The following is a 26,478-nucleotide window of genomic DNA, read 5'->3' on the forward strand; positions in this document are numbered from 1 at the left end:
ATTTTAACAGATTACAGTCACTTTGGATGCCTTCTAGAAATTGATTATAAACTGTTTTTATTTTTCATATGAAACACCCAACAACACTACATAGAAATTAGATACTTCTAACGTGGATTTGAACCAGTAAAATTAGCTGTAAATACTGAAGCATAACGAAGGTTTAGTGTCTTCTCTTTGTAGGCAATAGGTGCAGCCCTAAACATTTCTCCCACCTGGAGCTTAGCTATACAATTCTAATCACTACTGTGGTTTCTGCTCAGTGGGTCCTCACTCATGTTTTGAAAACATTGGCTTTGTCCCTATCTGGGCTTGCTAGTTAGTTGATACATCCAGGAGTGTGGTGGCCTCAGGGGAATGGAATTTCTTTCTTCTGTTTATAGGTTAGTTCGGGGAAAAAAAAAAGTGTGTGTGTGTGTGTGTGTGTGTGTATATGTGTGTGTTTATGTACTGAGATGGAGTCTCATTCTGTATCCCAGACTGGACTGCAGTGGCATGATCATAGCTTACTGCAGCCTTGACCTTCTGGGCTCAAGCGATCCTCCTACCTGAGCCCCCCGAGTAGCTGGGACTACAGGCACACAGCACTATACCTGGCTAATTTTTAAGTGTTTTGTAGAAATGGGATCTCACTATGTTGCCCAGGCTGATTTTGAACTCTTGATCTCAAGTGATCCTCCCACCTCAACCTCCCAAAGTCCTGGAATTACAGGTGTGAGCCACTGTGCCCAGCCAAAAATATTGTGCGTATTTTTAAGCACTGGTTGGCAGTAAGTTTGAGGGTTACAGGGCTGAAACAAAAGATGAGATTTTGCTTCAAAAAAAACCTGGAGGCTCTTTTAGAATTGGATTCAACTTTCTTCCTGCTATAGGGACTATAGACTGCTTGGTTTATGATGCGAGATTTGATTCTTCATGTCATCTTGCCCACATGGCCGCTGCAGTTGTCTTGTTACTCCAGCTCTTTACCCAGCATACTGTTTGCCAGTTGAATGCTATTCATGCCAGAAGCTTGGCAAAACACTTTGGTACAATAAAAATATATTTAAGAATTTAACATTTTGGCTTTTATTGTAGTATTGAATAGGGAATGGGAAATTAGCCAATATAGGACTACTAGGGTCTACATTCAAAAGAACTTTCATAGCACAATCTTTTGGTAACGTATTTGGTTGAGGATCTACTAACTATAAATAATCATGTGAGAATTTGGTGAGCTATGGTAATGAATATGACGTGAGATGACTTTGGAGGAGTTTACGGTTCCGTAGTAGAGACAGACACGTGTAGAAAATCCTGTATTGGTTTTATTCCTTGTTGACCGTAGTGCTTTTGTGGGGTGTATCTCATTAGAATGTTATGGCTGGGACATACGAGTGGAAGGTTTCTTTAATGTCTGGTTCCTATATAGGTGAGACACAGCCTTACTGTATTGTTCTCCAGAGGGGCAAACCATCCAAGACTATTTTAGAATTAAGGACTTGCTGCTCTGGCTACTTGGTCACTGTTGAGAGGATGTGTTGGAATGACATATAAAACCATGAGATGATGGTTTTGGAAAAACATCAGCCGAGTAGGTTATTTGGTACTCTGCCAAAAAAAAAAACAAAAAAACAAAAAAAAACTGAGCCATAAATATTCAAAAACGTTTGTATACATAGAACACAAAATTCCCAGGGAATTATTTGTTTCCTACCCTAGGAGTCAAACGTGTTTGTTTAGAGTGATGTGTAAGACTTTCTGACCCTCCCTGAGGATTACCAATTCTTCTAACAATGTCCTTTATTAGTGCATCAGTGCTAGTAGCTTTCTTTTCATCAGAAATAATTTTGGTGAGGGTGTCTATGCACATAGAAATAGCAACTAAGATCATTAATATTTTATTGTTGAAAGCAATTTTATTTTATAATCACATTTTCATTTGATGTTTTTAGTTTTCTGCTTCTCTCACATAAATGCATGGTGTTGAGAGAGACAAGTATTTTTTGTCTCTAATATCTTAAAAATTAGGAATACGTGCATTCTGTATTGTTTTGTATTCACAAAATAGTTTTGAAAAAGCTTGAGATTAAGTGAAATTTGTATGTTTTTAACCATAGTTGTTATGGGACAAATTTAAGCTTTATCTCTTGGGTTTATATGTGGTTGACATATTGATGTATGTATTCTCTTTATTCTGTAGGCCTTCTTTTTTCCTTAGAAATAAAGTCACATTCAGTAGTTAAATAATACTTTACTCAAAAGTACAGTGATTTTAAAATAAGCTTCAACTGTCAGAAGAGGTTGAACTTGACTGAAATATGGCCTCCTAACCAAATATGGCACATTCATCTTAGAAGAAGTTATCATAAACATTTAAATATTTGCACTTGGTATTTAGACATTGATTTTCACCAATGACTGAATAGATATAAAGCCCATTTTTCTTCTTTAGCCCACATGAATATCAATTCAGTTTGTTTGTTGTTTCTTCTGGGTGATTCACAGATGAATGCCTAGTGTCTTCATGTGCAAGCTGTTCATGGAGGGAAGCCACTTTTCTGTTGCCTCTGTAACCATTGCAGGGCCTTCAATAGCAGCCTTCAGACACTAGGCGTGCATTCAGCACTGGAATAAATAGGATAGCCAAGGGTAGCTAATTATTTTCAGGTTAATTCCTAAAGAGTTAATTTGCATTGCCTTGCCCAAAATCAAACCAGCAGAGCGTTTTATTAAGCAAGCCTTTTGTGTGAGTGGCATGGAAGCACGGAATCAGTTGCTGTATCTTTTAATCTAAATTATCAGAATTTTCAGCTTTATATTAATACACTGACTGAGGAACTTTATTTAAAAGAGTCCTGGGTAAATTGATAGCTCTATGTTCCAAATTTTTCTGAATAAGAAAACAGTGATCTGCCGGATGAAAAAGGCAGTTCAGAATGTGGCATAACTTCTGTTGAGAGATTTTTGTTGAAAATTCCTCACAGACTTTCATAAAATATTTCAACACTCTTATTTTAAAAAAAACCTTGAAAAGTCAGAAATCAGAATCATTGACTTCTAGACATAAAAAAAATTGGTTTAAATTTTTATTTATCCTGTATGTCTTCTTTTTTAGCATAATACACCTAAAACACATATTCCACTAACATAGAGTGATTGAAGTATTCAGAGGACGATTGCATTTTAAAGCTATAAAGAACTTTTAAGAATAAATGTGGGAAACAGCATGCAGATTTCTTAAAAGAACTAAAAAGAGCTGGATTGCCATTCGATCCAGCAATCCCAGTATTTGGTGTCTACCCAGAGAAAAAGAAGTCATTATATCAAAAATACATCTGCATGCATATGCTTACAATGCAATTCACAACCACAAAGATATGGAATCAACCAATGAGTGGATCAGGAAGATGTGGAATCTATGCAGCCATAAAAAGAATGAAATAATGGCTTTTGCAGCAACTTGGATGGAGCTGGAGGCCATTGTCCTAAGTGATGTAACTCAGGAATGGAAAACCTAATATTGTTATGTTCTCACTTACAAGTGGGAGATAAGCTATGGGTATGCAAGGTGTACAGAGTGGTATAATAGATTTGAAGACTCACAAGTGGGGAGAGTGGGAGGGGTATGAGGGATAAACAGACACATATTGGGTACAACGTACATTATTAAGATGATGGGTGCACTAAATGCTCAGACTTCAGCACTGTACAGTTCATGCATGTAACCAAAAACCACTTGTACCTCAAAAGCTACTAAAATAAAATAAAACATAAAACAAAATGAAAAGAATATGTAGCCTACTTCCTTAGGTTTTGTAGTCAAAGAACCTCTGATTTAGAATCTAAAAGGCCTGGCCTCAGGTCTGATTCTGCTACTTTACATCCGTGTGACCTTGGGCAAGTCCCTTAACCTCTCTGAGTTTCTGCTTCTTAATCTGTTAAAAAAAAAAAAAAAAAAAAAAAAAAGCATAATTTGTCTTATCCTTGTTTTGATCAAATGAAATGAGTTCTGGGAAATCCATCCAGCTGGTCAGTGGAATCCAGGTTTGAGCACAGAAAGGCCTAACGAATTTGCTGATGCTTTTCTGACCACCTAGCTACACAGCTAGGTGGGCAGCCAGACCTACAACCCAACCCACCTCTGCCGAGGCCCAGCCTTTCCATTCACGTTTCAAGGAAAGAAAACATCACATGTATTGGAAAGCATAGTGCCTCTCTTTCTTGATTGTTGGAGTTAGGACTCTCAACATTGTGGTTCACTACTACAGAGCATCGCTTTTAAGACACAGCCACATAAAACAACCCCCTTGGGTAACACGTTCAAGAGGCTTCCTGAACTCAGGAGGCAATCTGGGCAGGCTTACAGCTGTGTGACAACACAAACGCTGTTCATTTGAGCATTATCAGGAAGATGTGTAACTGTCATGGTTGAATATGGAGAAACAGGTGCCAGCCTCAGAATGGCTACCCAAGTCAAGGTGGACCCAAGGCTAATGTGGAGACCACATTCCTCCCTGGAGTGCCGGGGTTAGGCAGGGGCTAGACGAGGTGCAGTGAGGCCGATGAAACACAGAATACCACGTGTCTTGTGTCACATCAGCAATGCAGGTCGGGCCCGTCACAGACCTTTCAGATGGAGCTGAGTATTATGTCACAGTCCTGGCATTTATTATGGTCACCACCAACACAGAGGGTTCCTGACCTGGTGCTGTCTGGTTTCTGGAATACAGGCCATCCTTCCTGACATTCTAAAGCCTGCAGCCCACCCCCAAAGAGTCAGACAGCAAGTTTCCATCCACCCTCCCAGTTCTCAGCCTTTGAAGGTGAGAAGCTCCTCTTCTTGGGGCTGCTGTCAGAATCTCAGCGTTCTGCACTGCTGCGCTCGCCTTCAGTCCCCAGGCTCCTCGACAGGCTGAGGTGCTTAAACAGGCTGCTGCATCTCATCTCTGGACCAATGCTTTCGTTTTCAGGCACTGGGTTAGTTTAATGATGCAAGTCAATTGAGGAGGCTTGGTGTTATAGAGATGCCCTTTGTATGTTTACTTTAACTTCTTGCATCAGTCAGTTCAGGCTGTTGTAACAGAATACCACAGACTGCGCAGCTTAAGCAGCAGCAATGTATTCCTTATGATTCTGGAGGCTGGGGAGTCTGAAGTCAGCATGCTGGCGTGGTCAGGTCTGGTTAGTAGGTGGCTATTTTCTTGTTGTGTCCTCACATGGCAAAGAGCGGAGAGCAGGCTCTTGAGTCTCCTTGGAAGGGCCCTAACCCCATTTACCCTCATGACCTAATTATCTCCTGAAGGCCCCCCTCCTAGTGCTGTCACACTGGGGAGTTAGGATTTCATTGTATGAATTTGGGGAGACACAAACGTTCAGCCCATAGCACTTCCCCAGCTGTGCAACACAGGCGCCCTTTGGTGTTGTTTGCATAGGTCAAGTCTGCTGATAGCCACCGTGTGTTGACTGCCCGCTCGGTGCTTGGCACTCTGGTAGAGGCTCTTTATGTTGTCTTTAATCCTCACTTCAGTGCTGCAAGGGCTGTGTTATTCCCAGATGACATCTGAGCTTCCAGGAGTTTAATGGATGGAAGCTCAGCTGGCACACGGTGGAGGCAAACCCAGGGATGTCTGACTCGTTGGAATGTTTCTTTCATTAAGTTAAGTCTTCCATTCAGGAAACCAATATTGTGAGTTCAACATGTGAAAATGTCACTAGGCTGCACGGTGCTAGAGAGGTGGATCCTAATGATGTCCTGTGCTCACGGCGCTTACTTTGATTAGCACCCAGAGAGAAGACAAGAGCAACACTGGTTGTGTTCAGATGAAAGACAGTGCACCTCAAGGGAAGTGTTGGTGAAGTCCTCAGAGGAAGGAGGACAGCGAAGGCCTGTGTTCAGAACACCGTGGTGCCCTGAGAGCAGCTGCTAGGGTCACTTGTTGGGAGCCGCAGGCCACCAGGGGGAAGCGCCAAGGCCATCCTTTAAGATGCAGTTACGTCATACTGAGCAGCACCAGCTCAGGGCTGCTCCAGCAAGCCTAGGCCCACCCTGCTTCTCTGCGCCACTCCCCGGGGCCTGCTGCACACCGCCCACAAAAGGCAGGCGGATGGTGGAATACTCCAGACCCCCAGCTCCAAGGGTTCAGATAGTGGCTGTTGTCAAAACCTCATGTCAGGTTCTGTTTTCCTTCTCCCTTTCTTTTTTTTTTTTCTTCTTCTTCTTTTTTTTTTCCCAAGACAGAATCTCACTCTTGGTGCCCAGGCTGGAGTGCAGTGGCGTGATCTCGGCTCACTACAACCTCTGCCTCCTGAGTTCAAGCGATTCTCCTGCCTTAGCTTCCTGAGTAGCTGGGATTACAGGCATGCGCCACCATGGCTAATTTTTGTATTTTTAGTAGAGATGTGGTTTCACCATGTTGGTCAGGCTGGTCTGAAACGCCTGACCTCATGATCCACCCACCTTAGCCTCCCAAAGTGCTGGGATTATAGGCGAGAGCCACTGCGCCCAGCCTTTCCTTCTCCCTTTCTTACCCCACTTCATTGGAATTGGTATTCAGGACCTTCCTTTTCTCCTGGTGTCTGCCCAGTGATCCAGGACAGCGCACAGCTCCTGGTAGCCCTGGGCTCTATGGTTTCAGGCTGGGCCCATCTGTTCCAGTGCCCTGATCTCAGCCTGGCCCAGTTCCTTGGCCTCTCCACCCTCCACTTCCCTTGGAAGAAAAAAACGGGGGTAACAGTAAGGAGGTGCTCTGAGTAAAGCAGTTTCCAGCTCCAAAATAATTCAGAGAAATGAAGAGCAAAAATCACAGTACAAGTAGTTTAGCTTTTTCTCAGTTAATCTGCAATAATATTAAATAAAGCTAGTTTTAAGTATTTAAGCTCTAATGAATTCCATGTACTAAGTTGGCTGGCTGTTTTTTAATACGTGTTATTTGAAGATTCTCTTGAAAATTGCTTGTGTCATGCTGCTATGTTACAAGAACATAGTTTTCATGCATTCTGGTATGGAATGTGTATGTCGCTGTCACTTATTTAATAATCATAGTCATAATTAATCGGTACAAATATTTATGGCCCTAAGTACCCTGAGATCTGTTGCTTGATACATGTCTGAACATTTTGGACAAAAAGAGGCCAGTTTGGGACAATGAGATAGCCTTTTAATAGAGAGATTTTTTTTTTCTTAACAGTGATCTAGGAGTTTTGGGGGGAAAACACATGTCCCCTTCTCCGTGGGGACTGAAAATGCTCTTGTCTGTGTGTTCTGTCACAAGCAGATGAACAGGCTTTCAGCCCCGGCACTGGATTTTATAAGGCATTGAGTTTGGTTATCATCATTATTTTTTGTACCGGTTTATCTATTCATTATGGTGCTGGCCACAAAGCTTATGCATGCTGAGCGTGGGTTTCAAGTTTTGAGTTTTGCTGAAACATTCAAGACACAGACGTGGGCACCACAGGTCGTGAGTTCTGTTTGACAGTGATGTCACTGATCACCCATGTTGCTTCTGACTTGGTAAAAGAAAAATTGTACTTAGGAAAGCTGCCCTCATATAACGTGTATTTATACGGTAGTTAAATAAGGCCAGTCAAGGGCTGTAAGACAGCCAATCAGAATTTTGTTTCTAAATGGGCATGTTTCTAAACTGGTCTGTGACATGCTGATGGACAGAATTTTGCATTTGAAAAATTGCCATCTGCGAGGGGCTTTACCAAACTGACTTATCCAGGTTACAGGTGTAACAAGTTCCTGTAGCTAATGGCTCTGCAGTTTTTGGTTTTTTTTTTTTTTTTTTTTTTTTTTTTTTTTTTTTTTTTGAGACAGAGTCTCACTCTGTTGCCCAGGCTGGAGTGCAGTGGCAACAATCTCAACTCACTGCAACCTCCGCCTCCCAGGTTCAAGCAATTCTCCTGTCTCAGCCTCCCAAGTAGCTGAGACAGGGCCTACAGGTGTGTGCCATCATGCCCGACTAATTTTTGTATTTTTTTGTTTGGTAGAGATGGGGTTTCAACCTATTGGCCAGGCTGGTCTTGAACTGCTGACCTCAGGTGATCCGGCCGCCTCAACCTCCCAAAGTGCTGGGATTACAGGTGTGAACCCCCGCGCCTGGCCTCATACTTCATTGTTTATAAGTGTGTACTGGACACATTGTGAAACACGAACGTTCCCTGGCCCTGTCCCCAGAGACTCCAGTTCAGAGGGTCCAGGAATCTGCATTTGACTTGCACACTCGGGGGGTGCTAAGGTTATTTTCGTCCCATCATTTTGAGAAATACCTGAAGCTGTTTCAAACAATGCTTCTCATAATGTCAATTAGTCTTCTCCGTCTGTCGTAGGAACTAGATAATTATTATTTCTTTTGTCCAAAATCCTTTGGATTATACAGATGCATTATATCTGGAGGCAGTAATTAAGCTCTGGCCTGGCCCGCTTTCCTCCAGATTAGCATACTGATTACGCTGGCCTTTCCTTACAGGTCCAGCTTTCCAACAAAATCATCACTGTTTGCTTTCCTTTAGGCCTACGTGTTCTTTTCCTCTGTTACACAATGTCCAAAGTAAAACAAAGATTTCTGTCTTTCCTTTCGTGTTGTACATGTCATGACTAAAACACATGCCTCAGGTCTCGGTCTGTCGTAAACTGTGGTTATTTTTTTAAAATCCATTTTACCTATAAGAACAATAAAGGCGTCATTAGGCTTTTTAAACCTATAACAATTTAAAGACATTGGGTTATAAAATAATGTTTAACCTGGATTGATAGAATTTAAAGTACAACATTAACAGTCTGCATTTAGTTTAAGATAGAAACTTAGCCCTCTTGTTCCGAGTATGTACTTCATGAAAACCTAAATTTTGCTACTTAAAGTTCAGACTATGTTTTTATAGTTTCAGGTAGAAATTATTTGGAAATGTACCATGCTACTGTTAAAAAAAAAACAAAAAAAACAAAAAACAAAAAACTGCCACCATTAACCCATATTTTCTCCTTTTGTAACACTGCAGAGTTACAATTTCCACACAGATGACGTGCTTGCAGGGCCTTTAGATGTACGTGGCTGCTGGCTTTCACCCTAAAGGTCCATACTGGTGGAATCTTCAGCCACCGCTTCCCCCTTCCCTCTCCAGCTGCTGCTGGCTTTGGGGTTGTGATCTGCTTCCCACTCTCCCTGCGTCTGACTCGCTCTTCCATTTTTCTCTCAGTGCATGGTCAATTCTTGTCTTCACATTTCTTCCCTTCTCCCACCTTTGCTTCTGAGCCGCTCCCACGAGCTGTGGGGAGTGCGATTGGGATCATCAGCATTTTCGAATCAAGGTGCTCTTATCTTCGGATCAGCGAAATAACCCATCACAGAAACGACTGAATCAATGACCCTCCAGATAGCTGAGTCTCTTCCGCGTTTTCGATCAGGGCCTGCTTATACTCAGACATTTCTTGTTTGTTGTTGCTGCTTTTATGTTCGTGGCTGTTTCTGAGCAGAGAGAATTTATTTTATTTTATTTTTATTTTTATTTTTTTGAGATGGAGTCTCACTCTGGTCACCCAGGCTAAAGCACAGTGGTGCAATCTCGGCTCACTGCAACCTCCGCCTGCCAGGTGCAAGCAATTCTCCTGCCTCAGCCTCCAGAGTAGCTGGGATTACAGGCACACGCTACTATGCCCTAATAATTTTTGTATTTTTAGTAGTGATGTGGTTTCACCATGTTGGCCAGGCTGGTCTCGAACTCCTGACCTCAGGTAATCTATCTGTCTCAGCCTCCCAAAGTGCTGGAATTACAGGCGTGAGCCACCGTGCCTGGCCGAGAATTTCATTTAAATTGTGGATTACTGGGCATTAATTATGTTTGTGTGAGAGAGAGTGGTAGAGGGACATTGACAGAGCAACAGAGACAGAGAGAGGAGAAGGAGGACGAGAGAGAGAGAGGGAGAGGGAAGAAGGGAGGGAGGTACTGAGAGAGATCACACCAAACTAATTGCACTTTCATGTGAGTCGCTGCCACAGGCTGCCCCGGGCCAACGCTTCCCCATCAGTTTCACTAGTGGAGTTGACCTCATCGGAGCCTCTTTGCTATCTTCTGTGAGGTTGAAGCCATGCAGAGTCCTGCATTTTCCTCCATCTACCCCTAGGTCCTTGGGTTAATTATGGTCTGTGTTGGCTGTTAGCACCTTTGTGGAAAGATAAGAGCCACCAGTAATGAAGACTGAGTAAATGAGCCAGTGAAACAGAGATGGGGATGTGCACCCAACAGTCTCCTGGATGATTATTGACGGACACGTGTCAGCTGCTAAATGTTATTTAAAACTTGTTCCTGCCATCCTAAAGTCATTTGTTGTCCTCCTGAATATGGAAATACAATGATTAGAAGGCTGTTTTACCATCCTGAGATATGTGCACCATTGATTTTGTAATTTGTTGCTACCTTCTACTTATAGGAAATGGTCCATGATACATAAAACAAATTTATGTCAGAGCTTTTCACAGTGAATAAATATTAGGAAGAAAATACATTTAGACAATAGAAGGAAGCGGTGTAATGGGAGATCCTGCAGTCAGGTATGTGTCGTTTATTTTCTCCCAATATTTTTTATAGTTGCTGTGTGAATATCTTACTTTTTAAGATGCTCGATTCCACATTGGCCTGATATTTCACACATTTTAAGGCATAGTGGGAGAAGGAACCAATCCTGGCCTTTCTCTAGGCACTGATGTCAGTAGACAAACTGAATAATTAATATCTGACTTCTTCTAGAACTTATTTGAGGTGACTTACAGAATCCTCCCCTGGCTTCCTATTGTGGTTTGGATAAAATGCAAGACCAGTGGCACAGTCCACGAGGCTGGGCCTGGTTTTGTTTGTGCCTGTCCAGCTTCATCTCAGATGCTTCACACCTCATTCCTGACATGTAGCCACACATGCACTAGGTTACAACCGCTCCATTGCACAGGAGACCTGCCCTGGCCGCTCACCACCTCCTTCCTGTATACTCTTCAACTCTCAACTCAAATCCTCTTGCTCAGAGCGCCCTTGCCTGCCCCAACACCTCAGTAAAAGTCAGCACATGCCCCATCATTATAACCCCTCATGGCACCTGGAATTCCTGTCCATTGTCCCACCTCACAGTGTCACTGGTTTTGCCTGAGGTCTCTCTCTCCCACCGAGTGCAAGTGTAGGGATGTCTCTTCAGTTCACCATGTTAGGCCAATGCTCACTGTCACAACATTGGGATCCAGTACATGTGGTTAACCACTGCTATTGTGAAATATTACAATGCAAAAACTGTGGAACCTGTAAACTCACAGCTTACCAGGTGAGTGTGACCTGAATTTCCTAATGTGAAATAACCCATCCAGGTCTAGAAACAGAGGACAGCCAGTACCCCGCAGCTCTTGTACCTGGACTTCCTCTTTCCAGTGGCAACTTCTCTCTCCCCGCTGAGTTATGTGGCATCTTGGGTTTCATGGAAATGTCTTTCTGGCTTGTCTTCATGGACTTACATGTGAACCACTTACTGAGTGTGGTTTACCCACTGTGTGGAACTTTTTACAAATAGAAACATTCCTCTTATATTCTTTAGTGTCTGATCTATGTCACTTAAAATTATATTTGTGAGGTTCATTCGTGCTGTGCATGTCGTCAGAGGTTGTGATTTGCATGGCTATATGGCATTCTGTTACACGGAATACACCACTCTGGTAGACAGACCAGTGACACCTCATGAAGATGTCCGTATCCCATTCCCTGGTACCTACGACTATGTTAGCTTCCCTGACAAAGGAGACTAAGGTTGCAGGTGAATTAAGATAGTGCGATTACTCATCAATTGCCTCTCTGCAGCCTATCATTTCTCTGATGCTATTTGTTTTTCCATTATACTGGACTATGTGAAAATGCTGATACTAGGCTAATAGTTGTTTAACATGGACGTGATGAATAGATTCCATTCTAGGCCAGCTATAGTTTAAAAATACTACAGCTTTCTTTTTGAGTAATTTGATACTTAAAATAGCGAAGACCTCAGGAACAGCCCATCCTCTTCGAGACCCGTGAACATTCTGCCGTGCCAACTGTCTTGGCTGGCATTTGCTTCCACTTAAATTAGCTTCCTCCTGTCACAGAGGGGCCCATACTACAAGGCTGGTGGATGATGACAAATTTGATTCTTGAAAATCTGTTAAGGTAATTGCAAAATTTCACTCAGTTTCCCTGGGAGAATAACTATACCTACTAGTAGAATCACCAGTCTTTTCAAAGAAAATGTATACATCAAATTAGCAAATTAGTTATTTTAAAATTGTAAATCAAAGGCCGAGTGTGGTGGCTCATGCCTGTAATCCTAACACTTTTGGAGGTTGAGGTGGGCAGATCCCTTGAGTCCAGTAGTTCAAGACCAGCCTGGCCAACATGGCAAAACCCAGTCTCTACAAAAAATACAAAAATTAGCCAGGCATAGTGGCTCATGCCTGTAATCCCAGCTACTTGGGAGGGGAGGCTGAGGCAGGGAGAAATGCTTGAACCCAGGAGGCAGAGGTTGCAGTGAGCCAAGATCATACCACTTACACTCCAGCCTGGGTGACAGAGTGAGACTCCATCTCAAAAAATAAAACAAAACTAAATTCAATTGTAAACCAAGAATGTGGTTGGAATTTCCACCTAGTTTTCAAGTGTAAGTGTAGGTAGAACATGCCGGAAAACATAGGAGCACGCCCCTCAGGAAATGCCTTCTCAGAAATGGCGCAGGGCTGGGGAGCAGGTGGCTGGATGAAGCATCAATGCTTGCTTCTTTGTGCATTCGGCTTCTTTGTTTTCGATTTCAGAAATCCACTCAAACTAGTTTAAGCAAGGAAAATGAAACATCTCCTAAAGGTCGGGCGCCGTGGCTCACACCTGTAATCCCAGCACTTTGGGAGGCCAAGGTGGGTGGATCACAAGGTCAGGAGATCGAGACCATCCGGGCTAACACGATGAAACCCCGTCTCTACTAAAAAATACAAAAAAATTAGCCGGACATGGTGGCAGGCGCCTGTAGTCCCAGCTACTCGGGAGGCTGAGGCAGGAGAATGGCGTGAACCTGGGAGGTGGAGCTTGCAGGGAGCCGAGATCGCACCACTGCACTCCAGCCTGGGCGACACAGCAAGACTCCATCTCAAAAAAAAAAAAAAAAAAAAAAAAAGGAAAGAAAGAAAGAAAAGAAAAGAAAAGAAAGAAATATCTCCTAAAGTAGCAGGAGTGTATTATTAAATCCAAGGGAAAAATGCATCCAGGCCTCAGGAGGAAAAGTACATCCAGAAATGGAAAGCCAAGAGGAACTCATTCTGTCTCTTTGAGCTTCTTACCTTTTTGCCTTCGTCCTTTGCTTTTCATTCTCTTTGGTTCTGAGCCTCTCTTCTTCATTCTTCTCATTCTGTAAATCTGCTTTATTTCCTTTGGAATCCTTACACCATATGGCAGCCGGCACTTAACTTCCCTCCCCACCTTCCGTTCTCATGGTTCGTGACAGCAGCCAAGAACGACTTGGAATATTTTAATCCCACACCACAAATCCTGAAGCAGACTTTTGACCTAGGTTAGGCCAATTAATTGTCTTTGGCTGAGGAGGAGAGGAGAGGGCTCACAGACTAGAAATGTGGCTTCCGGGGCCCATGGGTGGAGGAGGAGGGCAGCTGAGATCATCTGACTGGGGTACTCTTCGCAATGCCTCTGTACCATGCTGGAACATTGTACCAGGGTGCCAAGCCCTTTTTAAAAAGTGAGCTCAAATTATTTTGGTCTCTGCCATTCAATTGCTGGTGGTTCTTGCCTTTGAGACTCGTTTGTTAGTTACTTAATATTTACTGAGTGCCTGCAGGGATTTTTGACATTGGGAAGTGATGTGTTGAGCATGCCAAAAAGCTACCCAGTATAGAAAACTCATCTCAAAATCGCCTGTGGGTTTCAGTGAGTCTATGCAAAAACAGCCATTATCTAAAGATGCCTTCAGACACTGTTATCATACACAGCAAGGTAAAAGATACAAATGCTCAATTTTAAATTCTGCGGCTTACTTCATAGCCATCTTTTCACTGAAAGGGATTTGTCTTGGGCCTAATGTATTGGGACATGTTTTTCTGTGGATGATCGGGTCACAGTGCTGCTGCATTCGGAAATATATAGAACAACTTGATACCTTTAAAACATTATATCAAAATAGAACCTAAGTAGACTGAGCCCTGAAAGCAAGACTAACTTACATTTTGAACCAATTTCATAAAAGAATCTATCAGGCCCTGTCAATTAAACTGAAGAGCCTAAAATAATCTGAACTCAGAAATTGCAGGTAAAAATAATCAAGAAGAAATGTTAACAGATAGCTATTGCATCAATAATTTGCCTGTTTGTTTGTTTTCTAGAAGGATTGACAGAGCAGAAGTTAATTCTGCAAACACAGGTTTGCTGACCTTCAAGTAAAGGGCTGACAGCTGCCTCAGTAGGGGTGGTGGATAGGATTTCTAAGTTCTGTGCCCTCACACAGCAACATCAAGTCATGTTATGTAAAACAGGCAACTTTAGAAGTTCCCAAATGTATTTGAGAAAAGTAGAGTGGATCACAGATGAGTCCGTGAGGCACATACGGAAAGGGTGTGGGAGAGCCCTGGGAGAACCTGAGCAGTAAGACGTCCCTTCTCCACACGGAGGACGTGGTGGACACTGCCCAGGGGAAGAGGGGCACCCGCAGGTTTGTGTCTGGATGTACCAGAAACATTATCTCCTCTGCTTCCACTAAGATGATGATGATGATGCGTAATTAATTGCCAGTCCTCAAAAGTTAGGCAGATCAACCAAAATTAACTTCTCATTAATGAAATAAACGGAAGTATTGGGGAAGGTAGGATGACATCGTCTTCCTCCACCACCGCCTCCCATTCCTGCGTTGGTTGCTTCGGTATTTCTGAAAGGGCTGCTCAGCCGCCCACGCCTGCAGCCTCTGCAGTTATTAATTCATACCTTGTGGCCATATCCGTTATCCCGTTCTCACCCCTACAACCAGCAAAAGCACCTCAGAAGTACTCACAAGAAACAAAGTGACAGTCGTAAGGAAAGGAGCATCTCGGGGAGTGGGAGAGCTTCCCCTGCTAAGAGCGTGCAATGCTTTATTGGACGATGAGTGAGGGTCCTCTTGCTCCAACAAGACTGGCTCGTGTTTCCATCTCCAGCCAGCATTGTGAATCCATAGCAGCCGCTGATTTATACATATCCTCTGGAATTATTTAAAGCTGTCAATGACTTAACCTTGGGTCTCGCTATATCCTAGAAACGGCCCCTTTCCATTTTGGGAGCGAGACATTGTCTTCTAGTCTTAATATACTTCTGCAGGCTGCCTGATAGAAGAAGAGATTGATTGGTTTAAAGATAGATTATTATGAGAGAAATAATTTACTTCACTTCCTCCTTCCCTAGTGAGAAGGCCATCTGGTTGACCCCTCTGCCTTTAGCTAAGGGACATAGAATGCACAATTGCCAGCTGTCCCCACTGTGGCTGGCAAGGCTGGACCTCAGCTGTCCCCGGGGTCCCTGCCGTGCTGCCCCTGATTGCTCCAGTCTTCTCCTGCAGGGGTGTGTCTTTAGGAAGAGGCTTTGGTTGATCGTGAAATCATCCTCCAATCTCACTTCTGCTGGAGGTGACTTCTTTTGTCCCTTTTGCTGCATAAGGCAAGACTTACATTACATGAAACAAGCATGTCGTGGGATGTGTGCCTGGAACATCCCCGGTGGTTACTGGCTGCTTGAGGAATGCCTCACTTTATTGTGGAGTCACAATTATGGATCCAATAGCCTGGATCAGTCTGCTTTGAGGACCCAACACAAGTTGAATTTCTGATTTCCCCTCATTAAAGCTCAGGATGCAACAAGAATTTGGAGGATCACAGGTTTTGGAATGTGACCACTGTAGCCCCTTCACTTTCTTTATCAAGAGTAGGAAATTTAATGCACTTTCGAGTTCCTTCTCTATTACGTATCATATGTTGCTAAAACATTACTTAGTGATGATAGCAATAAATAGTAAATTAGTATCTTATGTTTCTGTAATTTTGATAAATTATAGTGTGCTTTCAAATACATTTACATTTCATCGTCATAACACCTAAGCAATCAGTTCCTTTTGTCTCCCACTCCTTTCCTCCTTGCAGCATTCAAAAATCATCTTCACCTTAGAGTTCTCATTTGAATCTTCTCCTCTTCATAAGGCACAAAGTCTGATAAAGGTAGCAAGGCAAATTCATGAGAGATACGAAGCTCAGGCCAAGACGAGATGTGTCAGATTTTGACACAGAGAGGAGAGAACAGGAATGCATTCCCTGATGGAGAAGCATGGGTTCTATCGGCTGTCACTGGGGAGAAAATTAAAGCAGCCTGCATTCGGGCCCTCCCTGAATCAGTTTATAGACATTGTGGTGTCTGTAATTATTATCTTCATCTGTGTTTCTTGCACTTCAGATATACAATTAGCACACACAAAAATCAAGCTGTAATCACAAGTTACGAAGATAATAACATTGGATAAAGGTGAATTTGATGTGTCAAATGACCAAACGACATAGAAAACATATAGCTTGGTTTTAGTTCATTGTTCGTTTTATTTTTGCCTGAGTTAAAAATAAGTGTGAGCAGCAGTGATGTCACAAAGGACAGGTTTGCCACCAACGCGTGTCAGTTTGCATTACATCTTGCAGGACCCATTGCTGCTTATGGCCTCATTCATGCACCTGGGCTTGCATTAACCCTTTGCTTTCTGCATTCATCAGTGATCGCCTTCGTTACTTGTAAAGGCGTTTATCTGTCCGTTCATCCACCCCACACAGTCTCTGTGTACTGTGTTGTCCCAGGTTTCGTACCAGGCATTGAGACGTTGAACACAGGAAGATAACTGTGTCCTTAAGTAATTCACCCCCTAGCAATGACACATGCGTGATGATAATATATGAATACATGTATTAAGGTAATATATATTAAACGGATAAATTAACAGTGGAACACTGTTACAGAAAGGCACTCACAGAGTGTTGTGATCATGTCCAGGGGGAAGAATAATGCCGGGGAAACCAGGCACGACTTCCTACAGTGTCACAGGTGATATTTTAGCTGAGAAGTAAAGACTGCAAGGGAATTTGCCTGGCAACATGAAGATGAAGGGAAATTCCAGGAAACAGAAAAGTTGTAGGGCCTGTTGAGGAAAGGGGGCATGGAAGGGAATGGCTTGCTCCAGGAACAATAAGGTATGAGCAGAGTGGGGCAGAACCTAGATTTGGCTTAGAGGTAGAAAGAGGACAGACTTGCCATGTCACAGGTGCAAAGGGTGTTTTTTTCTTGGAAACAGAAGGCTAGAGCCTCAGAGAGGGCTTTACATGCAAAAGGGACACATAAATATATCCTGACACCTAGGTCTGTATGACCTTCTCAGAATAACGCTGTTGGCTAATATCTTTCTATCGTATGCCCAGAATTCAGCTACTTCCCACCACACCCACCACTGCCACCCAGGACAGACCCCCATTAGCCCTGTGACTTGTTGGCCGCTCCTGTTCCCACCCTGACTTCTGCAGGTGTTTTCTCTAAGCAGCTACCCTGGCCACCTTCCTTAGTGGGAGCCTTATTTACACACTGCTGTGCTCACACCCCTTTCACTCAGAGGTAAGTGGAAGCCTGCACCTGGCCCTCAGGCTCTGCACTCCCTGGCCCCTTACTGCCCCCAAACTCCTCTCTCAGAACAGTCACTTTTCTCTCCCACTCTGGCCACTGCCTCCTTGCTCTCTCCACTGAAGCCTATGCTGTCTCACAGGCCAGGCACCTGCCACTCCCTCCATCTGGATTGTCTTCTCAGATGTCAGCTCTGCAGATTCCTTCAGTTCTATTCTGATTTCACTTTGCTAGAGATCTCTCTGATGCAAACAGCTCTCAGAGCCCCATTGTCCTGCTTTTCTCTTCTCTTCATGAGCTGATCTGCTTATTGTTTGACCCTTCCCCCATTCCTGCACTTGATTACAAGAAAAAAAATATGAAAAAAATGAAAGCCATTCAATTTCAGTTGATAAGAGTGTCAGTGTCTGTTTTATTCATTCCTGTATTCAAGGTTCTCAAAATCTAACCTGGCATAGTAAGATAAACATGTGTTGGATGGATGGATGTGGATTGACAGATATATGGATGGATGGATGATGAGTGAATGGGTGAATGCATATGGATGAATAGATAGATGAATGGGGGAATGGATGGATGGATGTGGATGAATAGGTGGATGGATGAATGGATGGATGTGGATGAATAGATGGACGGATGGATGGATGAGTGGATGGACGGGTGAATGGATGGATGGATAGGTTGATGAATAGATGGATGGATGGATGAATGGATGAATGGGTGAATGAATGTGGATGAATAGATGGATGGATGATGGATGGATGAGTGGATGGATGTGTAAATGGATGGATGGATAGGTGGATGAATATGGATGGATGGATGGATGGATGGGTGAATGGATGTGGATGAATAGATGGACGGATGGATGGTTGAGTGGATGGATGGGTGAATGGATGGATGAATAGGTGGATGAATGTGGATAGATGGACGGATGGATGGATGAGTGGACGGATGGGTGAATGGATGGATGGATAGGTGGATGAATGTGGATGGATGGATGGATGGATAAATAGATGGATGGGTGAATGGATGTGGATGAATAGATGGACGGATGGATGGATGAGTGGATGGATGGGTGAATGGATGGATGGATAGGTGGATGAATGTGGATGGATGGATGGATGAATGGATGGATGGGTGAATGGATGTGGATGAATAGATGGACGGATGGATGGATGGGTGAATGGATGGATGGGTAGGTGGATGAATGTGGATGGATGGATGGATGAATGGATGGATGGGTGAATGGATGTGGATGAATAGATGGATGGATGGATGGATGAGTGGATGAATGGGTTAATGGATGGATGGATAGGTGGATGAATGTGGATGGATGGATGGTGTGGGTAGATGGATGGATGGATGGATGGATATGGATCACTGGGTAGAAGACTTATTCTTCTTAAAGAAAATGGTTAATTGTCAACATACTTTTCCATTTTAATGGACCTCCAAAGTATGCGGGTTGTCACAGAATAGGGAATATGTTATAGCCTCACTTTCACCATGCTAGTCAAAACATATCTAATTCTACTGAGAAACGCACCTACTGAAACTCAGTGTGCCAGGGGATAACCTAGGGAGTTCTCTTGACTTTCACAGAAAGCAGAGTCAATCCGACTCAAAGTTTTAACAGTTCAACACCTGCAAGTTGGAAGGAAGTCTGAATTTGGGAAGCCAAATTAGATATTCAAAGAAACACATATTAGCCTGCATTCTAACTTGAAAACTATATCTATGCTATGGTTGTACCTATTTAAAAGTTAAATGTGTATATAGGCCAGAAATAGAAATGAATATGTAAAAGCCTTAAGAAGTCAATTTTTTGGAGAGAGCAAGGTGATTAACAAGGTTTTTCATCACTTTTTTCCTCTTTAATTTGTTTCCCGTTATTGTTGTTACAATGTTGCTTGTGTAGTAAAAGAAAATTTCCTGCACCCTGAAAAACAAAATTTGGCAAATAAAAATGGAATTTAGTAAAGAATATCTTTATCCCTGTGGGTTTTAATGCAACAATGCTGCCTGAAAGACAATGTGATGCATCTGTACCTAAGAAACGATGCATATGATCCAGAATCACTCCAGTCGAGTAGGATATGCATCGATGCCTCTGGGTCATCTTACTGTGCATTTTTTCATTCAATAATATATACCAGATTGGTTTTCTGTGCAAAATCTTATCTTAGTCCAGTGGGCATGGAAGAAGCATAGTCTTTGCCCCCCTTTCATGAAGTGTCCTTACTCTCATTCATTTCTTTACCCACAGTACCAGCTTCCACAGTTTTGTATCTTTCATCTCTATCTTATATATGTCCATAGAACTTCTGCTGTGTTCCTCCTTATTAATGTCATCTATTTCTGACTTCCTCCCTGAAGGATCAGTCCCCCAGGATTTCCATGAGATGGCCATTTACCCTGCTCACTTCTGGGTGAAGCAGCCCTTTCTATTATCAGGCAGTACCAATGGTTAGACATCCTGAAGTTTCTCTGTTGCACAATTCGCCTGTGTTAAATTTCCTTTTGGTTCTAACTCTGCTTTCTGGAACATGCTCCCCAGTCCATGTGATATGCCTTCAAATGAGTGAGGACTATTAAGTATTTGGTATTTGAGGCTAAACACTTCCTTCAACTTTACTTCATGTCATATGTCTTACAAATATCTTAACTTATTTCTAAAACATCTTTCTAAATAATATTCTCTATGTCATGATCTGTAACAATATCCAGCCACTGTCAGATCATGAGTGTGTTTGGGCCAGGGAGGGGCTTATCACTGCAACATTCGTTCAAATGAACTTTTGTAAGTAAATCATTCACATTATTGGCTGGTCAAGTAATTGATGCAAATCCAAAGTCCTAGGGTTTTTTTGTTTTGTTTTGTTTTATTTGCATATGGACTTTGACCAATGCATCTATTATATAATAAATGTGTTTAAAACAGAATTTAGAAGTCTAGATTACTCTTATGAGAAACAATATTCAGGTCAGGCTCAGTGGCTCATGCCTGTAATCCCAGCTCTTAGGGAGGCTGAGGCCAGAGGATTGCTTGAGCCCAGGAGTTTGACCAGCCTAGGCAACATAGTGAGACCCTACCTCTACAAAAAATAAAATAAATAAAAATTAGCCAGGCTTGGTAGCACACCCCTGTAGTCCCAGCTGCTTGGGAGGCTGAGGCAGAAAGATCATGTGAGCCCAGGAGGTCGAGGGTGCAGTGAGCAACAATCACACCACTGCACTCCAGCCTGGGCTGGAAAAAATTTAAAAAAATTAAAAATGAAATAGAAACAATACTCAAAAGATATCAATTATTTGAGTTAATGAAGACAACATTAATTTTATCATTCTGGTTCATGAATCAGATTTGATCTTGACATTCTGTTTTTAATGGTTTCCTTGGAATTTCATCTTAACCGTGTTTGAGGAATGTCAACTGGGCTGTGAAAAATTGCGTGCACTAGGTTGCTTGTATGAATAGTACCACTGAAAGATTCTTGCTAGTCACAGACTTGACAAAAAGGGCTTATTTTCTTTCTAAATTCGGGTGAAATGAAAAGCTGCTGAATTAGCAAGATCTAATTACTTATCCTTGGCCCTGGCCAGTGATTTTCTCCCAAAGAAAATACTACCTACTAGGAAATGAGATTGAATCAGTGTAACTTTCTGTAGCTATTTTGTTGCTCTTGGATAGTCTTACTTTTTAAGTTCTAAAAAGCTACTCTCTGATAGATGAATTAAGTTATAGATGGCAAATATGAAGACTTGTAGAAATTCTAAACTACTGTAGAACTCTTTCCTACTAAGCCTATAATGGCCTTGTGAATTTTTCTTAATTTAATAGCCAATATAGCCAATATTAAATATTTGGATATATTGTATATTGTCTATTTTAGTTTGTAGCAATTTGATACATTCTAATGAACTTTTAATTTCTGATGAAAATATATTTATACATTGCATGGTCTACTTTTTGAGACCGTCTTCATTCTACCTCATTTTGGCTTGGTTACTGAGTTGCAATTATGTACACTATAAGAGGGTATTCTCCAGACTATGCATGGGTAGAAGTGGTCCCTTTGCAGTGTGACCACGTGTCCTTATTTACTCCTGTATAATTAATAATAATCATCTATATGTAACTATTATATTTATTATTATTAAGCTTTCATATGATCCTTTTTGTCTCTCAAAGAATCACAGTTTCGACTAAAATTTATATGATTCCTCTAATTTGCAGCGATCTGAAAACTTGGTCGCTGCAGCCAATATGCATGATGAATTTCCTAGACTTATGTAGTCCTTAGTACCCCTTTGCAGTGTCTCCAGAGTCCCTCTCTCACCTGCCACTCTTGCTGCACTGCAAGAGGTTCTCTGGAATGGACTGAAACCTAGAATAAGGATAGGTGAGTTGCCTAGTGAAGAGAGACCAGGAAAATCTTGAAACCTTGAATGAGGAGTTTATATAGAAAAAATAAAAGCCTGAAGGCAGTGCGATGGGCACAAGTTGGTGAAAATTGGCACATAGCATGTGCTAAATAAATATTTAAATTTGGTACTCTGAAATAGAAGTTGGTCACATGGATGTAAAAAAAGGGAAAGATGACAGAGGACTTGGAGCTGACAAGTTTAATCCTAGTTGGATTGGATTCAATGAGGGTATGGAGTTTAGCTGTGGAGAAGGAAAGTTCCAAGATGACCCTATATTACAGAGTCTGGTTTATCAGGAGGAGGAGCATTAGGTTTGCACAAAAGCTGTAACCATAATAATATCAGATTCTTTCTTGAGGTAACATTTGGCCATCGTACAGGAAAATGACAGCCCAAGGCTCTGGGGCGCTGAAGGCAGAAGGGTACAGAAGGGAACTAATAGTAGCTTCAAGGATGGGAAGATGCCTCTTTCACTGTTTTGTGTCTTGGTTATTGATTTAAATGAAATATGTCTATTTGGCGTATTTTATTTCCTTATTTCACTCACTGGGATTTTCTTTGTTGTTGCTCTTTTTAGGAACTGGTGGGGAGTAACCCTCCACAGAGGAATTGGAAAGGAATAGCGATTGCACTGCTTGTCATTCTGGTCATCTGCTCCTTGATCGTCACCTCGGTCATACTTCTGACACCAGGTACTGTATTCATTCTTGGAAAAGCAAGTCGCTGTCAGAGAAAAAGAGCATAATTTTACCTTGCAATTTTTATCTAAGTAACCACCTATTACATAATTTATTTTTCCCAAGTTCTAATTCTCGCTATGCCATATGATATAATATGGTTTCAATTTTAAAAATTCATTTTATATGTTTTGGATTTGTTTATAAAGGTGTTTACTACATGGAAATGCTTGGCATATATTAAAATTACTTATACAATTACTTATTCATGCTTGATCAACTTAAAGACAGTGGCATAAATATAATGATTTTATATATTTCATAGAATTTCTGGACATTATATCAAGGGTGAATTAAGAAAATTATTAAAACAACACATGTTGAGTGTGAACTCAGGAGAAGGTGCTAAATAGGTACTACTGAAGATTACATAAAGTATAAACCAGTGTCATAAATCTCTCAGGGGAGAAAAGACACTACAACCAACAGAAGAAACCTACAACAAATACAGATATATCCATGCACTATTGAGTAAGCCAAAGAAAAGTGCTATTGGAGTTGAGAGGAGAAAGAGAAATCTTTCAAAAGAAAGTTCATGGAGAAGGTAATATGTAAAGTGGTCTTAATGGAGTAATGGTAGGAATTTAGTAGCCAGAGAGTGGTAGGTTTAGGGACAGAAGAAAGCCTTTGCCTATAAAATAGTAATATAGGGTCGGACGTGGTGGCTCATGGCTGTAATCCCAGTACTTTGGGAGGCTGAGGAGGGTGGATTGCCTGACATCAGGAGTTTGAGACCATCCTGGCCAACATGGTGAAACCCTATCTCTACTAAAAATACAACAGTTAGCCAGGTGTGGTGGCAGGTGCCTGTAATCCCAGCTACTCAGGAGGCTGAGGCAGGAGAATCACTTGAACCCGGGAGGCAGAGGTCGCAGTGAGCCAGGATTGCCCCTTTGCACTCCAGCCTGGGCAACAGAGCGAGACTCCATCTAATAATAATAATAATAATAATAATAATACAGGAGTTATCATAGGAAAACATTGTGGCCATAGATAAAACAGTATGCAACTGTTTCATCTATTCTTTTTATCATATTAGATGCCTATTTGTGTGGGCAAAAAAGTTTCAGTCCTCAGTAAAGAGATAGACAAGCATTAGACCCTAAGATAAAGAAAAAGTAGATATTATAAGGTAAAACCTTTTTCCACAGGTACAACACATGTGGGCAAATTATAATCCAGGCTTAAACTATTACCCCAAAACCTAAATGAGAAAAGGGTGGTCTGTACCCTGATACCAAACTAGATAAAGATATCACAAGAAAACTACAGACCAATAACCCTTGTGAAAATAGATGTAAAAACCTTCAACAAAATAGTAGCAAACTGAATCTAACTACATGTAGAAAGATTATATATCATGACCAAATGGGATTTATTCCAGGAAAAACAAATTGACTTCTATGAAAATCAACCAATATATTACACCTGCATGAATAGAATAAAGGGCAAAAAGCACATGATCGTCTGAACAGACACATAATAAGCATGTGACAAAATCCAAAAACCCTTTCCTGACAAAAGACTCAATAAGCTAGGAAAAGAAAAAAACATCTTCAACTTGACAAGAGTCTATGAAAAACCCAATAGCTAACATCATACTGAGCAGCAGAAGACTGAAATCATTCTCCCTAAGACCAGGAGATGGTAGAAAAGGATGTTCATTCCCAGCATGGCTATTTAACATTATATTGGAGGGTCTAGCCAGAGCTATTAGGTAGGGGAAAAAACACCCCAGGACATCCAGATAGGAAAGAAAGAAGTAAACCTGTCTCTATTCATAGAAGACATAATGTTATATATAGAAAATCTGAAGGAATCCACAAAAAACCTATTGTAATAATAAATGAGTTCAGCAGGAAGGAAGATTTCAGACCAAAATGCAAAAATCATTTGTATTTTTAGCCACGAACTATGAACAATCCCAAAATAAAATTAAGAAAATGATTCCACTTAAAATAGTTTAAAACAGAATAAAATACTTAAGAATAAATTTAACAAAATAAATAAAGAAGTATAAGATTTGTGTACTAAAACTACAAAACAAAATGGAAAGAAATTAAGACCTAAGTAAAAGGAAGGATATCTTATATAAATTGATTGAAAGACTTCATATCATTAACATGACAATACTCCCTAAATTGATGTGCAGATTCAACCCAATCTCTACCAAAATCCCTCTTTCTTAAAGAAACTACGAGTTGATTCTGAAATCCATACAAAAATGCAAATGACTCAGAATAGTCAGAGCAATCTCAAAAAAGAATAATTCAAAGACTTACACCTCCTGATTTTAAAACTTACTGTAAAGCTGAAGAAATCAAAACAATATGGTACTAGGATAGGTATAGACATATAGATCAATGGAATAGAATTGAGAGTTCAAAAATAAACCTATACATCTATAGTCAATTACATTTTGACAAGGGAACTAAGACCATTCAATGAGGAAAGAATAGTCTTTCCACCAAATTGTGGTGGTACAACTAGATATTCCCATGCAAAAGAGTGAGGTTGGACCCCCAACTCATACCATATACAATGATGAACTCAGTGTGGACCAAAGACCCAAATATAAGAGCTAAAGCTATAAAACTTTTAGAAGAAAACATAGGGATAAATCTTTGTGACTTTGAATTAGGCAATGGTTTCTTACATGTGACAACAAAAGTGCAAGCAATCAAATAAAAATAGATAAATTGGACTTCATCAAACCTAAAACATGTTGTGTATCAAAAACGCTATCAAGAAAGTGAAAAGACAACCCATAGAATAGGAGAAAGTATTTGCAAATCATGTATCTAGTAAAGGTCTAGTATCCAGAATATATAAACAACTCTTACTACTCAAAACAAACACACAAAAATACAAATAATTCAATTTAAAAATAGGCAAAGGATTTAAAGAGACATTTCTCCAAAGAAAGACAAATATCCAAAAAGCATATGAAAAGATGCTCAACATCATTCAGCCTCAGGATGCATGAAAATCAAATCACAGTGAAATACCACTTCACACTCACTAGGATGATTATAAGAACCAAACACAAACAAAAAAATAGAAAATAATAAGTATTCCCAGGATAAAGAGAAATGGGAACCTTCTTACATTACTAGTAGAAAGATAAATTGTGTGACTTCTGTGGAAAATAGTTCAGTAGTTCTCCTAAAAGTTAAACACAGAGTTACCATCTTACCTAGTAATTCTACTCCTAGGTATAGACTCAGGAAAACTGGAAACATATATCAATATAGAAACTAGTATATGAAGTTCATAACAGCATTATTCATAATAGCCAAAAAAGTGAAAACAACCCAAATATTCATCTCCCAGAGAATGGATAAATAAATGTGATGTGGCCGGGCGCAGTGGCTCACGCCTGCAATCCGAGCACTTTGGGAGGCTGAGGCGGGTAGATCACAAGGTCAGGAGATTGAGACCATACTGGCTAACACAGTGAAACCCCATCTCTACTAAAAACAAAACAAAACAAAACAAAACTAGCCAGGCATGGTAACACGTGCCTGTAGTCCCAACTACTCGGGAGGCAGAGGCAAGAGAATAGCTTGCCCTTTGTCAGATGAGTAGATTGCAAAAATTTTCTCCCATTCTGTAGGTTGCCTGTTCACTCTGATGGTAGTTTCTTTTGCTGTACAGAAGC

At 41.3% G+C, this 26,478-nt stretch overlaps 1 protein-coding gene across 2 annotated transcripts in view; it reads left to right on the forward strand.

The window, feature by feature from the left end:
* DPP6 (dipeptidyl-peptidase 6) overlaps positions 1-26,478 on the forward strand; it is a 629,240-nt gene that overhangs the window by 144,953 nt on the left and 457,809 nt on the right. For both annotated transcript variants that reach the window (XM_011973070.1, XM_011973071.1), the window contains exon 2: positions 22,658-22,772. In XM_011973070.1, the coding sequence (XP_011828460.1) occupies positions 22,658-22,772 (115 nt within the window). The remainder of the gene's footprint in view (positions 1-22,657; positions 22,773-26,478) is intronic.

Source organism: Mandrillus leucophaeus, unplaced genomic scaffold (assembly GCF_000951045.1).
Source record: "Mandrillus leucophaeus isolate KB7577 unplaced genomic scaffold, Mleu.le_1.0 Scaffold134, whole genome shotgun sequence".
Classification (NCBI taxonomy): domain Eukaryota; kingdom Metazoa; phylum Chordata; class Mammalia; order Primates; family Cercopithecidae; genus Mandrillus; species Mandrillus leucophaeus.